The 14534-nt window shown below is 38.0% G+C and overlaps 1 protein-coding gene across 8 annotated transcripts in view; it reads right to left on the bottom strand.

The window, feature by feature from the left end:
- MECOM (MDS1 and EVI1 complex locus) overlaps positions 1-14534 on the bottom strand; it is a 653114-nt gene that overhangs the window by 41733 nt on the left and 596847 nt on the right. For 5 of the 8 annotated variants that reach the window (XM_055410280.2, XM_055410244.2, XM_055410261.2 and 2 more), the window contains 4 exons: positions 12278-12380; positions 8631-8847; positions 1692-1839; positions 258-414 (listed from right to left, as the gene is read on the bottom strand). In XM_055410280.2, the coding sequence (XP_055266255.1) occupies positions 258-414; positions 1692-1839; positions 8631-8847; positions 12278-12380 (625 nt within the window). The remainder of the gene's footprint in view (positions 1-257; positions 415-1691; positions 1840-8630; positions 8848-12277; positions 12381-14534) is intronic. The other 3 variants (XM_055410253.2, XM_055410271.2, XM_055410306.2) reach the window with 1 other exon arrangement.

Raw genomic sequence — 14534 nt, 5'->3', positions numbered from 1 at the left:
ATTTAACAACGTGTCTTTTCTCTACCTGTTACTGATCCCATCTAAAAGAAAACACCCCAGAGATCATAGGCAAAATACCATAGATCTGGTTATAAAAGATTTTCTTGTCATAGAAAATAGCCTGACTGGATGAGACCGTAAATTGCTAATGCAGAGGCCCCCTCATTCAGGGCCACGCGTGGCTCACTCTCCTGGTCACAGAGCTTTTCGGATGAGAGACAGATGCAGGAAAGGGGGCTGGAGTGTTGAAAACTTACAGATAAAGGGCTTCACACTGCTGTGGATGTGCTTGTGTTGTTTGAGGCCCGATGAAGTGGCAAACGTTTTGCCACACTCGGGGCACGCGTGGGCCCGGGCACCAACATGCTGAGAGCGGATGTGCCGCTGAAGGTTGCTAGGGTCCGTGAAAACCTGCTAGGAAATGAGTACTGATTAATCAAGAAACTTAATTCTAGGACACAAGAAAGAAGACCAGGAATGACTCAAGAAGGGATTGTGTGTGTCTGTTTAGTTTTTGTTTGTTTTCCCCAAAGACCAAAAGAAGGTCATATTTCCAAAGTGTGAGCCTCTCGAGGGTCAGGACTGTAAATTATTCAGTTCTGTAGACTTAGCACAAGTATCCATTTGTATCAGCTGAACAATAATTAATGGCATTATTAAAGCATACTCAAGGTCTTCTTGATCCTATTTAGAGTGAAAGGAATCGAATAATAAAATACAAGCCATGGTATTATTTAAAATGGTGTACTATTTCCATCCTTTAAACAAAGATGTACAAAATTGGATGGATTTTGCCTAAAGTGTCCCAAATCTACTCGAGGAGTTCCCCTAGGGGTTAAATTCTAACACTGTGTTTTATTAAGTAACCATTAAACTAAAATGGTTCCTTTGGACATTGTACTAAAAAACAAACAAAAAACAAAACAAGAAATAGGGAAAACAAAAAGCTACCCACACATCTGGAAGCAAAATACGTCTAAAGATAATGTCAAATGTCACAATTTCCACATGAGAAAAGATATTCAAATATCATGAAAATTTTTTTGAAAGAGAAATCCATTTTCATGACACCAGGATATGTTTTAGTTAATTGAGGAACATGAAAATTTAATGATGTGAATTGCTGTTCCCATAGTTAAGAGTAACGGTCAAGGTGAAGTGCTTTCAATTCATTCTTGTATTATTCAGCCCAGGTCACTAAGGCACTCCACTTTTAATTAGAACCAAGTCATAATTTATAGTGGGGACTTCGGTGGAAAAATCTGCAAGTGTAGGAGTCTCCCATTCTTTCTGAATAGGCATTCAGAAACTGTATGTAACTTCCACACAAATTGCTATTAAAAGAAATCAGTAATGTGCATTGGATAAAATTTTCATTCTCCATAAAGCTATAAAACAACCCCACTCTGGAAAGCCAGTAGCGGAACCAGGAATTTACCAAGGATGTCTGACACCTAGTTCTGGAACTCACCACTAAGCCTTACTTCCTCCCTTACAAAAATAAAAGGATACCCACTAAGTGTTTTTATACACTGTACTAATGCCTTTTAGCATACAACACTCAGTCTACTTTTCTCAAGATATTTATAGTTTCCCTTCTCACGGCTTGTTTTTATATATTGCAGCAAATGATGGATTAAGAGAGAGCAGGATGACAGAGAGAGGCCAAGTAGTCTACAAATTCACTGTACCTTGGCACAGTTCTCACATTCATAGTGCTTTCCACTGTCATGTGACATCTGGTGGCGAATTAAATTGGACTTCCAGTTAAATGCCTTGGGACACTGATCGCACTTGTATTCCCTCTCTTCAGTATGTGACAACATGTGTTTCTCCAAGCTGTTAAGAGAACAATTGATTTAATAGGACATGGTGACTAAAAACACATTAATAAACAGAAAGTCATTTTCTTACTAATCCAACTGGCAATTAAAGAAAGAAGAGGGAAAGGAGTTGAGGCAGGGAAGAAACAGAGGAAACAGGCTTGCAACAGATAAAAGTAGATCTTATATTCCCTGGACTGTGCCTGTCAGCAACACAGAGAAGTGCCCCTATTGTTAGAAAATAAATCTGATTCAGCTAGCAGGGATTAGGTGCCAATTTAGGGGCATGATAAACAACTAGCTGTTTGTCCAGCTCTGGATTCATTACACAATTCTAACTGCAACACGTACTGCTGTTACCCACTTAATTCAAACACAAACACTCAAACCGAAAACGTTAAGAGATTGCTTAAGAATATGCAGGAAGCTATTCTAACGTATATAATTCTTACACTGACAAAAGCACTTTTATTCCTACCTATATTACCAATGGGAAAGTGAACTGTAAGTAAACTATTCAACAAGCCACTTCTTAATACAACCAATATCGGACCGATGAATAAATATACAAATGCATAGATACGGCTGGATGGCATCTTCGATGCAATGGACATTGAACTTAGGCAAACTGTGGGAGATGGTGAAGGACAGGGAGGCCTGGCATGCTGCAGTTCATGGGTTGGCAAAGAGTGGGACACAACTGGGCGACTGAACAACAATATAGAAGCAGATATAGACACTGATGGAATCATTACCTAAAGAGAATATATATGTATATATCTTATAACCTAAGGTCATATATATATATATGCAGCCTATGAAATAGGGGGGAAAGAAAAGTATATCATACTGTAAGTGGATGCACTTGTAAAGTCCCTCCAGAGAAAAACAGGGTTAGAATTTTCTCACTAGTGTAGCTTCTGTTTTAAAACCTAAAATATTTTACCTTCTCAAATGTTTCCCTGACTCACTAAAATTTGAATACAAAATCTGCATGAATATATAAAAATTAAATATTATAGATAATGGGTTATTGTGATATTCAGAAGATACTGGCAACATTTTTGTTAATTAAACACACACATATTAACACATTAGGATACTACTCCCAAATAAGGTAACCAGAACTCCTTAGAGAAATAGCCTTTTTCAAACTTGATGCATGAAATACACAAGATGGGCTTCAACATCTTGTTATGGCAAAAAGCAAGAAAGTCACAGATCATGGCAAAAAAAAAAAAAAACAACTAGGTTGCCAATCTGAAGAGACACCCACTGACTAAAGATGGGAAAATTTAAGCATCACTAAATAATGATCTCATCTTTTAATGATAATGATACTCAAAAACACAAAAATCAAACCTCACCAGTTACCCCGGGAAGATGCTGAGAAGCCAAATCATTGCTCTGAAAACTAATAAGTAAAGGGGAAAACTCATGCACATATTTTGTCTTTCCTATCTGAACTGTACTTCAGGGGGAGCAAATAATCAAAGAGGGGGAGTTTCTCTGCATAGAATTAATCCAGATAGTAAATACTGAAACAAGAGGGGAATCAGAACACATTCATTCTGCAGCACCCAAAGAACTAATTAATCTAGGCAATCCATTATATGCCTCCTAATGGAAATAAATGATAGTACCAATGAGGTATTCTTCCTAAAACACTGAGCCTAAATCTGATCACAGCTTGGGATGTAACTATGAGTATACAGGAAATAGAGGGGATGGATAAAGATGACAGAAACATGCCAAGGGGATATAACTAGTAGAATACAGCCAGGAGGAAATGCTACAGGAAAAAGTACTCAGTTTCTTCTATATATCAACTATAATGAGAAAGAGGGGCTTACTGACTTTGACTGGGGAAACCTTTAAATTAAGAAATGAGAGGGACACAAACCAATTGCAGTGATGGACCTTATTTTTATCTTAATGTAAGCAAAACAAACTCTAAAAATAATGAAATAACTGGGGGAATTTGATCACTGGCTGAATATTTGATAGGAATAAGGAACCATTATTTTTAAAGTGAACTGATGTTTTACATATTTTCCACAGACACACACTGAGTTATTTAGAAATAAAATGACATAATGTCCAGGATTTGTTTCAATAATCCAAAATGAGTATAGCTGAGATAAGACTGGTCTTATGTGACAATTATTGAACTTGAGTACACTACCATCCTCCCTAGTTTTGCGGGTATTTGAAAACTTCCATAATAAAAAGGTATTAAAAAAAACTTATCAAGCATGCATGCAGTTTCTTCCCCATGTTTTATTTTTCTGTGAGATGAACACTCGAAGTTTGAGAATCAAGTAAGACTTCTGAATGCCTAGAATATGTTACCCAGTGGCTGTATACATTGTGCACACGGCAGTGTTTGTGAAAAAAAAAATGAAATGCCCTTTCTCATATCTTGACAAATTAGAAACACCTTTCCATATTTTTCTCTTTCTCAGTTTCCTCCTTCCAATTCTATTCATATTGGCACATGAACTTATTTTTCCTGCCCTATGAGTCAGTCAACTTGGTAATGCTATTCTATCTGAGCACCAACAGCGATATCTCTGTGAACAAAACGTACCAGGAGAGTACAGGTGTGTGGAGTCACAAGAATGGCCCTATCTTTATCTACAATATGTAATCCTCTGTTTGTTACACAAGCTGAAAAGTTAATCAGAGAGTTAACAGAAAGATATTAGCAATGGCAGTTAACATTGAATTGAGTCAGGGACATCCTCCAAAATTGTTGTGTGATTGCTGTTCTTACGATCGTCTTTAGCAAACTAACAGGGCCTGTCATTTCATGACATGTATTGTATTCCAATGTTCTTAAATCATAAACTCTGAAACCTAATGATAAAAGAATTCCCTATACATTGAGATTTTTCCTGTCTCCTAACTCCAAAAGTATGATATTGTTTTAAGGTATAGTACATGGTACACTCTGGAGGACATATATTAAGTTAACCTTAAAAGTGTATTTCAATATACATTGCTGCTGCTGCTGCAAAGTCGCTTCAGTTGTGTCCGACTAACTCTGTGCGACCCCATAGACGGCAGCCTACCAGGTTCCTCCATCCCTGGGATTCTCTAGGTAAGAACGCTGGAGTGGGTTGCCATTTCCTTCTCCAATGCGTGAAGGTGAAGTTGCTCAGTTGTGTCTGACTCTTCACGACGCCATAGACTGCAGCCTGCCAGGCCCCTCCATCCATGGGAGTCTCCAGGCAAGAATACCAGAGTAGGTTGCCATTGCCTTCTCTGCAATATACATTAGGTATGGACAAATACTGCTTGATATCAATTATGCGAGATACCAAGAATAGTCAAATTCATAGAGTTAAAAAGTACATTGGTAGGGGCCAGGGACCAGGTGGTGGGAGGGTGGGAGGAAGGGATGGGAAATTAGTATTTAATGGGGACAGAGTTTCAGTTTAAGAAGGTGAAAAATTCAGGAGATGGGATGATGGTGAGAGTTGCACAGCAGTAGAAATGTACTTAGTGCCACTTAACTGTACAGTTAACTATGGTTAAATAGCATGTTTTATATTATGTGACTTTTACCACAATGCATGCATGATCAGTTGATTCTGACTCTTGGCAACCCTCTGGGCTGTAGCCTGCCAGGCTCCGTTGTCTATGGGATTTTTCAGGCAATAATACTGGAGTGGGTTGCCATTTCCTTCTCCAGAGGACCTTCCCGACCCAGAGATCAAGTCCACGCCTCCTGCATCTCCTGCATTGGCAAGTAGATTCTTTACCACCGACCCACCTGGGAAGCCCCTTTACCACAATAAAAACCATTAAAAATAAAAGTAAAATACAATAAAAATGTAAAAACAAAAAAGAAGTATAGACAGTACATAACGCAAAAGGGGGAAATGAGAGCAAAGTAAGGCAAATTTTCTTTTCTTTGTTTCTTCTAATCCAGCATAAAACCCTTATTGCTCCCTGATCACTATCAGCTATAAGCTAATCAGTGACAGAAAAGAAAAAGGCAAGTGGTTCCTACAAAATCTTATTTTCACTTCTTTCATAAACATAAAAGTATCCAGTCAGTCATTAATGAAACTTCACTTTTCAAAGAATTTTACCCCAATTTACCGAGCTTGGCTTAGTCTTCTGAGTTCTCTCCATCTTTTGCATCATACCAACCTTTGTTTCTTGCCCCCATTTTTTGGAGGGCAGGCTGCCCAGATGACTAGTGGTAAACAAACCTCCTACTAATGCAGGAGACGTAAGACATGTTGGTTTGAACCCTGGGCTAGGAAGATTCCCCTGGAAGAGGGCATGGGACCCAATCCAGTATTCTTGCCTTGAGAATCTTGCCAGTATTCTTGCCATGGACATAGGCGCCTGATGGGCTACAGTCCATAGCATTGCAAAGGGTTGGATACGACTGAAGCAACTTAGCATACATTCCTTTCTCAATATTTTACACAAAAGATACAGAACAGAATAATATACCATGTCAAGAAAGGAATTCTCATTTGCTTAACATATAAAGCAACAATATCAGATTCTGTAAAGTGGAAAATATTCAGGGCATGTAGGTTCTGCACTGGCTAAATTATATAACCCAAATTATCACTTGGATGATCAGTATCAGGTTGCACAGCGACATGATATATCCATCTGGCTGAGCTACCAAGAAGTGAGTTTTGAGGGTTCACCCAATGCCAGATAATTAGGTTTCCTTATTGTTTGCTACTGAATGTTTGACTGAAAGAACTAAATTGACAGTTGGTTTTGGCATAAAGTATCATTGACTCAGGCTTAATCTTACACCCAGAGTAAGAAGGTTTATCCACCTAAGAAGTATTGCTACACACAATATTTTAGTGTTGAGGCTGTCAGTTTTTGTTTTATAATGTTGTCCAATACTTTTGATAACAAAATAGAAGGAAATATACTTACCCTCTGACATCAGAGATATGGCTTTACAGTATAAATACTTTTCTCACCTGTTGGTATTTAGTGATTTCATTTTGGCTTTTAATTTGGACACAATATATTTAGGAGATGTGCTGTGATTTTTTTATTACAAATCCATGATTTGCCAAACATATATAACAGATTTATTCTCTATGTGGGTTTACATTACGTACTGAAGATGAGTTTAAAGGGTATTGGGAAAGCCCTCTTAGTCACCTGAATGTTTTCTCTCTAATAGCTAGATTAAGACTGAATTTTCAAAGCAAGAGATTCATTCTTTTGACTCAGTCTCCTGAGGGAATAGGTTTACACTTGATGCCTTTTTGGTCATCAATGAATTAAAATGAATGACTACCATATGAAATCCTTTCCTATAAAAAGAGAAATGCAGGGCAATCAACAGGTGAAAGGAGAAGGAGGAAGGGGGGCATTAAGGAAATAAAAGAAACAAAATATAGTGAAAGAGGTGGAATGTCCAAAACAAACTGTGAGTAATTCACACCCTGAGTAAAGCTAGCTGATGTATTCCCATACCCATTTAAATGCTACGATGTCATGTTCATTTGAAATCCTGGTTATAGGTCCCAGATTTAAAAGCAAAGTAATGAATACAATTATTAAAATTGCTTCTGGACCAAGGCAAAAACGATTAGGTAGGAACAAACATACACCTTACCCACTGATTAAGAATACTTCCCAGTAGCTCAAATGGTAAAGAATCTGTCCGAAATGAGGGAAACCTGGGTTTCGTTTGATCCCTGGGTCAGGAAGATCCCCTGGAGAAGGGCATGGCAACCCGCTCCAGTATTCTTGGACATGGACAGAGGAGCCTGGTGGACTACAGTCCATGGAGTCACAAAGAGTCAGACACAACTGAGCGACTTAACACTAAACACCTCTCTGATCTGAAGGATCATGTTGCAGTGTAATTATCAACACAGTTTGCAAAATATGGGCTTTCCTGGTGGTTCAGTCAGTAAAGAATCTGCCTGCAATGCAGGAGACCTGGGTTCAGTCCCTGGGTTGGGGAGATCACCTGAGAAGGAGAAGGAAATGGCAACCCACTCCAGTATTCTTGCCTGGGAAATCCTTATAGCCAGAGGAGTCTGGCAGGCTACAGTCCATTGGGTCATAAAGAATTGGACATGACTTAGTGACTAAACAACAAGGGTTGTTGTTTTCTTTAAAAGAAAAAAAAAACAATTGTTCCTGAATTAAATTCAAAGGGCTATATGTCATTGAAATGTGATTTCTGTTTTGTTAAAAATATGTATCAAAGAATTATTTCATTTAGATCTTGTTTATTTCTTTTTTCCCTTTAAGACAATTCAACATTTTCTTCACTGGGCGTGTTTCTGTTATTCTTTTATATGTGCAATTTAGATAAATAGTAGAAATTAAATCCACAGATTACAGTGATCTATCAAAAGGCCATCCAGCTTCCCTTAAGTATCAAAAGTTTCTTTTTTTATCATCTAAATGTTTCCAGAAAGTAGCTTTGCTGGTCAGTAAATATAATTAGATTAATCAGCATCACTGTTGCCTCCTCTACTCCTGACTCATCCAATAAATTATGTTTTACTCTAACGGTAAACTTTCAGCTGCCAATTACATTCCATAAATAATAATAATAAGCATATTATTTTCTCTCAGGCATCAAAATAACTAATTCCAACTTCACTGCAAACATTTTACAGGTGGGAATTTACAGGGGAAAATGATTTCCAAACCTGTGACTAATACATTTTTCCAGCTCATTGTTGTTCCAGATTTCCCATCTGCACCAATTCTGAAAATTCAGCATAAACAATGTTTTACTTCAGAGTAAACAAACACGTCCTGGTAGTGGAGCATGCCATGTCTAACCTTTGCAAATCGGGAAACACTTGGTCACATTCCTTACACTCCTGAATCGCATGTATCTCTCGGAGATCATTTTCACTCTCAAGCTTTTGTTGGAAGTCCTCTTCCACCATTGAGAAAGCCGAATGGGGAGTGCTGCATGGGAATTTCTGGTGATCTGCTAGCTCGGCCTTGGACTCAAAGAGCTGGTCACAGTCCTCACAGCGGTATTGCCGTTCTTCTGTGAAAATAATTCAGGTGTTATCAGACCTAGGCGATCAGGAAGCACGGCCACAAACCAGGAGTTCTTATTGAATATGAAAGGCATAATAGAAATTATTGGGCTGTCCTTTGCACCACTCTCATTCTGACATGGATTAGAAATAATAAATATAGAGAAGCCAGCACAGAGCCTAGAACTGTAACAGAAGTGATCACTGGGGAACCCAGATAGTCTTATCAGATAAAACTTTATGATGAAACCCTTCAGGTTTTAATATTCTCAGGATATATAAAGTCATAATGACCATTTACCGAGCATCATTATGACCTCAAACCTGTTCATGGATTATTGATTTTCCTAAAACTTGACCGTGAGGAATTACATATCAGATTTGTTTCCCAATTTCTGATGAGAGTACTGAAGCGCAGCAAGTTCAGTAACAAATGAAGAATTATAGAGCTGAGTAGTTATGTCAAACTTTGAACTGTTTCTGTCCCATACCCTTTTCACAGTGCCATGTTACCTGTAGGGGACATAGGAGAGTCCCTGTCTGAGCCTTACTTAAGCCTGGCTAACATCAATAAACTTGGAAATGCTTTAACGTTCATCATTTCTTATAATGGGACACGGCATGATTTTAGCACTTTTCTAGGCTCATTTATGGTCCCCCAGGGTCAGTGCTAATTGGCATGGCTTTGCTAAAGAGCTAACATATCATGAATTTGCACTTTAAATCAGTAAGATAAATAAATGGTAATAGTGGGAGACTGGAGATAACAAGGTGATAGAGTGTCAGGGAGTGACAGCATTGTTTCTGTTCTTTCCACTGGCACAGCTTTTAACCCACTCGTGAGGCCATAAATGCTACGCACTGATCACACCGACACAATCACAGAAGTCCTGCCAACAGCTCAAAATGCTGAAAGTCACAGAGATTGACGAACAACAGGATACACAATCCATGTTGCAGACCTAGAGCCAGTTATTCATTGACTGAATGTCTTTGAGGGAATATTTTAGTCACCTACCAGATGTGAGGCGTTTTGCTAGGGAAGGGATACATAAGTAAGCCAAGGGGATACACATGAGAACAAATAGTGTGATACTTTAAAACAGATCCATGCACAGGAACTAAGGGAGCCCAGAGGAATGTGCCAAATCCATCCATCCTGGGGGACAGAGGTTTAGAAAAGACTTTGTAATGAGGAAAAATCAGCTGAGTGGAGCAGGTTGAGGGCGGGAATAGCATGGACCAATGAAGAAGGCAAGAAAGAGCAAAAAAATGTGGGCTCGTAGAAAGGCAAAGCTGTAGTAAAGTGTGACAGGTTTATAGGATGCATGTAGGGGAGGAGTAGGAAATGAAGTTAGCGTGGGTAGCAGGTTACTAGGGGCTTTTTAGGTCCATGCTAAGAAGGGTACAGAAAGCCACTGAAAGACGAACACCCCACTGCAGCCTGAGAAGCCAAGTAGAGAGATCAAATGGGTCATCTTTGCTATAATCCACCACAACACTGGTTTAGATTAAACTAAACCAATAGCACCGGGGCCAGAAAGGTAAAGAAATTAGCATGTAGATTCAGTGGGGTTTGTCAGTTTTGGACTTGGTTAAAGAAGAGGGAGGTGTTCAAAAATAAATCACCTCAGCTGTAAGACGGGTTTCTCAATAACATCAACTAGGTAATGGAAATATTTCTTATAGTCTGTGACACTATTCACATGTTTAAGATCTAACTTTAGGATCTCAGCCAGCAGTCTGAACACAAACAACCTCCAGGCCACATAATACATGAAAAGGCATAGGATTTAGAGATGGCAAGACCTTGGTTTGAATGCTGACTCTACCACTTCCTAGCCAATTTATGTAGTCTTATGTGGCCTTGTTTCCCTATCTGTATAATGGAAATAAGACCTTTCTTAAAGGTTTGCTCTATGTCTAAAAGACTATAAAGGACATTAAATGAAGAGCCTATAAAATCTAGCTTTCAGTATGTGTACAAAGCATGTATTTTATTTTTTCTTTCTTAAGAAACATTAACTCCTAGGAGTATGAAATACAAATCACCATTTAAACATTATAGACATTATATGATGTATCTGGTATATGTATGGATATGGATATGACACATTGAAAATAAAAAGCAATGGATGTGTTCAAGAGTATTATAAACACAGGTAGTTTATGAAAAGTAGCCCAAAAGAAAAACAGTCACCTCTGTTTATATTTTTCAGAATAGTACACTAAGTATTTATATTTCAAAAAATAATTATTTGAAAACCTTTTGAGAGCAAACATTCACTGATTAAAGTTTCCTCATACCAGAGAAAGCCCGAATTATATTCATTTTTATCATCTAAGCAGTCCTTGCTGTCAAAGAGCCCTTTTCCACTGGGTCAGATTCCCCATTCAGGCTCAAACTCTACCAGGCTAGTTGACAAGTCTGGGTTTCTGACACCACTTACTTGTTACAGTTTTTAAGAGGAAAACAATTTCCAAAAGGCTCCCCAAAATACAACTAGTATAAATCTACAAAGAGGCAGAATGTAGCTTAGCCAAAGTAAAAACTGTTCAAGTAAGGAGTCAGCCAATAGTGGTAGCTTCTTTCACAGGAGATGCAGAAGCTGAAGCTAAGGTTCTCCTGTTGGCAATGCCAGACAGATGGGAAATGGAGCCAGCCCCAAACCGACCTCTCAGGTAAGCTGGGATGGGTACCCCTTCCTACTGATCCTTCTGACTATGAAACACTCTAAAGACACAACTACGTTATGCTGAATGAAGTCCCATTGTATTAGGAGAGAGAAACCGGAAAGAAAAAATTATTAAATGCTCATCCCAATAATACAAATCAATACAAATAAAATTTCCTTTTACTCTCATCTGAATATACACTGCTAATCATCAAAATTCTTTTTTATGCCTCCTTCTTTGATTTAGAATAGGTCCCTGACAAATACAAACTCCTCTGACTCTAAAATTTCCTCATCTGTACTTTTTTCCCACCCTACAGCTGCCTCCCATGTGATCACGCTGGCTAGGATTTTACTCAAGCAGAAATATTCTTTTCCAGTAATAGAATATTAAGTGGGAGGAACAACTGCTAGACTTTCAAAAGCCCCAAACCAAGCTCCCTGAAATGTCTTTTGTAGCGTGAAAGTACTCTCACCAGAGTCTAAGGCACTGACAAAAGGTTTACTTATGTGATGTCTCCGTCCAGATATTCAAAATTCCTTTGACCTCCATTTCAGAAAAGACCTCTGCTTACTTTAGCTTCACTGTAATATTAGCCAGGTGTCACACTAAGAAAATAGCCACTCTAGGGGACATAATTTGTTAAAGCTGACAATGACTAGCCAGGGAAACTGACAACACCAAGCGTGATGAATCCTTTGACAGGCTCCGTCACAGTCTCCAAACGAGGGTGGTGCAGATGGCAGCAGGAGTGGTACTAACCGTGGATATCTGGTGCCATAGTTTCATGGGAATAGTCTTCACTCTTCATGAACAGCAGGAGCTCCTCTCCTGGTGCAATGTCTGCGACTACTCTATAAAATATCTTCAAAAGACAATGAACGTGGAAAGAGAAAGAGAAGTGAATGTTAAGAAAGGGCAAGATATACACTAAGATAACTGTTCATTTTCCCATATTTTAACAAAATATTCCTTTTAATTTTCATCAAAAGAACTATGACTTCCTGTTTTATACACTGAAAATTAGCCCTCTGATGACAAACGGAAAGCTGGGACTCTCATACCAATTCACAAATCTTTTTCCAACTCCCACTACACAAGTCAAACTTTCTAAATGCAAGGCTTGTTGTGTCACATTCACCTTGTGAAATGTTTAACCAAGAATTTAAACAGAGAAAAGATGATCCCTTCTCTGAATTCTTTACTCTGGTGAACCATGCACAACTCAGATTGTTGCCTGTGCCCTGCATTATCCAGCCATGGCTGGGCGAAGCCTGGCAGGGACAGAGTTACTGCCCCTTCTTGAACACGTTCTCAAAAGTAGCACGTTCTCAACGAGGTGCTTTTAAGGCAACAGTCTGGAGGGACCCAACATAAAGAATCATGAAAGGATCTGAAAAAAAACATAGTTTTAAAAGAGAGTGTTTCTTTTTTTAAACACTGCATCCCTCTTTTATCAATCAAAAGTGATACTCACAGATCCAGGACCTGCCTTCATGACCCAGCTCCTGATCCCACTCTTTGAAAGCAAGCATTATGCTTTCAATCGATTCTTTAACCAGGGTTTGGGGGTGGTGCTTATTCTTCTTACTTTCACACAAAATGTTGATGAGAGGAAGGGTTGAATAAATCCATTAATGACTGACTAAAAGCAGTGTGGCAAGTATGGAAAAAATCCTAACCTATAATTTCCAAGAGCTGCCTACCTTTTCCCTGACCAGCTCAGTGACCTTAGGTAAGTCATTGCCCAATTTACTTGTCCATTCTTCATTTATAAAGGCATTTAGTCTGATTTGCAACATATATAAACATCAAATCATTATGTTGCATACCTGAAACTAATATAATGGATATATCAATTATATCTCAATATAAAAACGACTTAACCATGAACATGTTTAAGGTGCTTTTTCATTTTAACACAAAAGATTTTTAATTTTTAATTCTAAGATTATGCATTAAACAAAAATTCTTAAATGAGAATAATTACATTCACATACAGACACACACACACATACAAATTCCACCAAAATTAACAATGAGAACAACAAAACTAGGGATTCAATTCTGCTCAGTCTCAATGCAGTAGGGTGAAAAATCACATAGCACCAATTGGCATACCCTGCTAAGAAAAGGGAAGGATCTATTTTGAGAAAACTTTGCTCTAACTGTGGTTTCTTGCAGGATCACTTAATAGTTCAAACTGAGAAAAGTTGAGTAATTTAATGTTTCATGAGATCAAGAGAAATGTGCAGAACTTTAATTATGTTTATTTGTTTATCTTTTGAAAAGCAGAGGACATTAAACAAAAGTACGTGCCTCTTCATTCCAGTAGGTGGCTCTAAACTCCAATTGTTTATTTTTCTTTAAAAAGACCAGAGTACAAATCTGTGTTAAATTCAAAAAATAACTCAATGAGGAGTATTTTCTGCTTAGTTTCTTTCCTGTCAAAATAGAATCATTTTTTGTCAGGCAACAGTAATTTAACCACATGAAGCTAGTTTACAGAAAATAATGCCAAACTTAAAATGTTCCTCTAATATAATATGACCTAAAATGTTCCTCTGATATGATATGACCTAAGATTCTTTATCTCTATCCATAGATAGAATCCAGACTATCTTAGGAAAATAACTCCTTGTTATGTGCTGATTCTATAAAAACCAGAGAATTTATAGTTTGTATCTTATTAACCGTAACATTCATATTTTCCTTTCTTTGGAAGTACACTGAGAGAAATAGGCTGCTCAAAAAGTTACCAGGTTAACAAAAAAAAAATGTGTTCATATGCTTTCTTTCTCCCTAAACCTTCCAGTTAAACGCTTGTTAGTACCTTGTTTCATTCTAGAGTCCCAGTTCCCCTTAGAAAACAATGGACTTCTCTCAACAGTTTGAATCACCTCTTCTTTTGGCATCTCTCAAAGGTTTAACTTATTAGCTTCCTTTCCAACAACATGTTGACATTTGAATTGTGACATATTAGAACTTTTCGGTGGCTTCTCGGAAACAGTGAGGTTAA

This window comes from Moschus berezovskii, chromosome 1 (genome assembly GCF_049115385.1).
Source record: "Moschus berezovskii isolate FMDL1 chromosome 1, NW_MosBer_1.0, whole genome shotgun sequence".
Lineage (NCBI taxonomy): Eukaryota > Metazoa > Chordata > Mammalia > Artiodactyla > Moschidae > Moschus > Moschus berezovskii.
The sequence above is the reverse complement of the archived record's forward strand: the minus strand, read 5'-3'. Positions and strand labels throughout refer to the sequence as shown.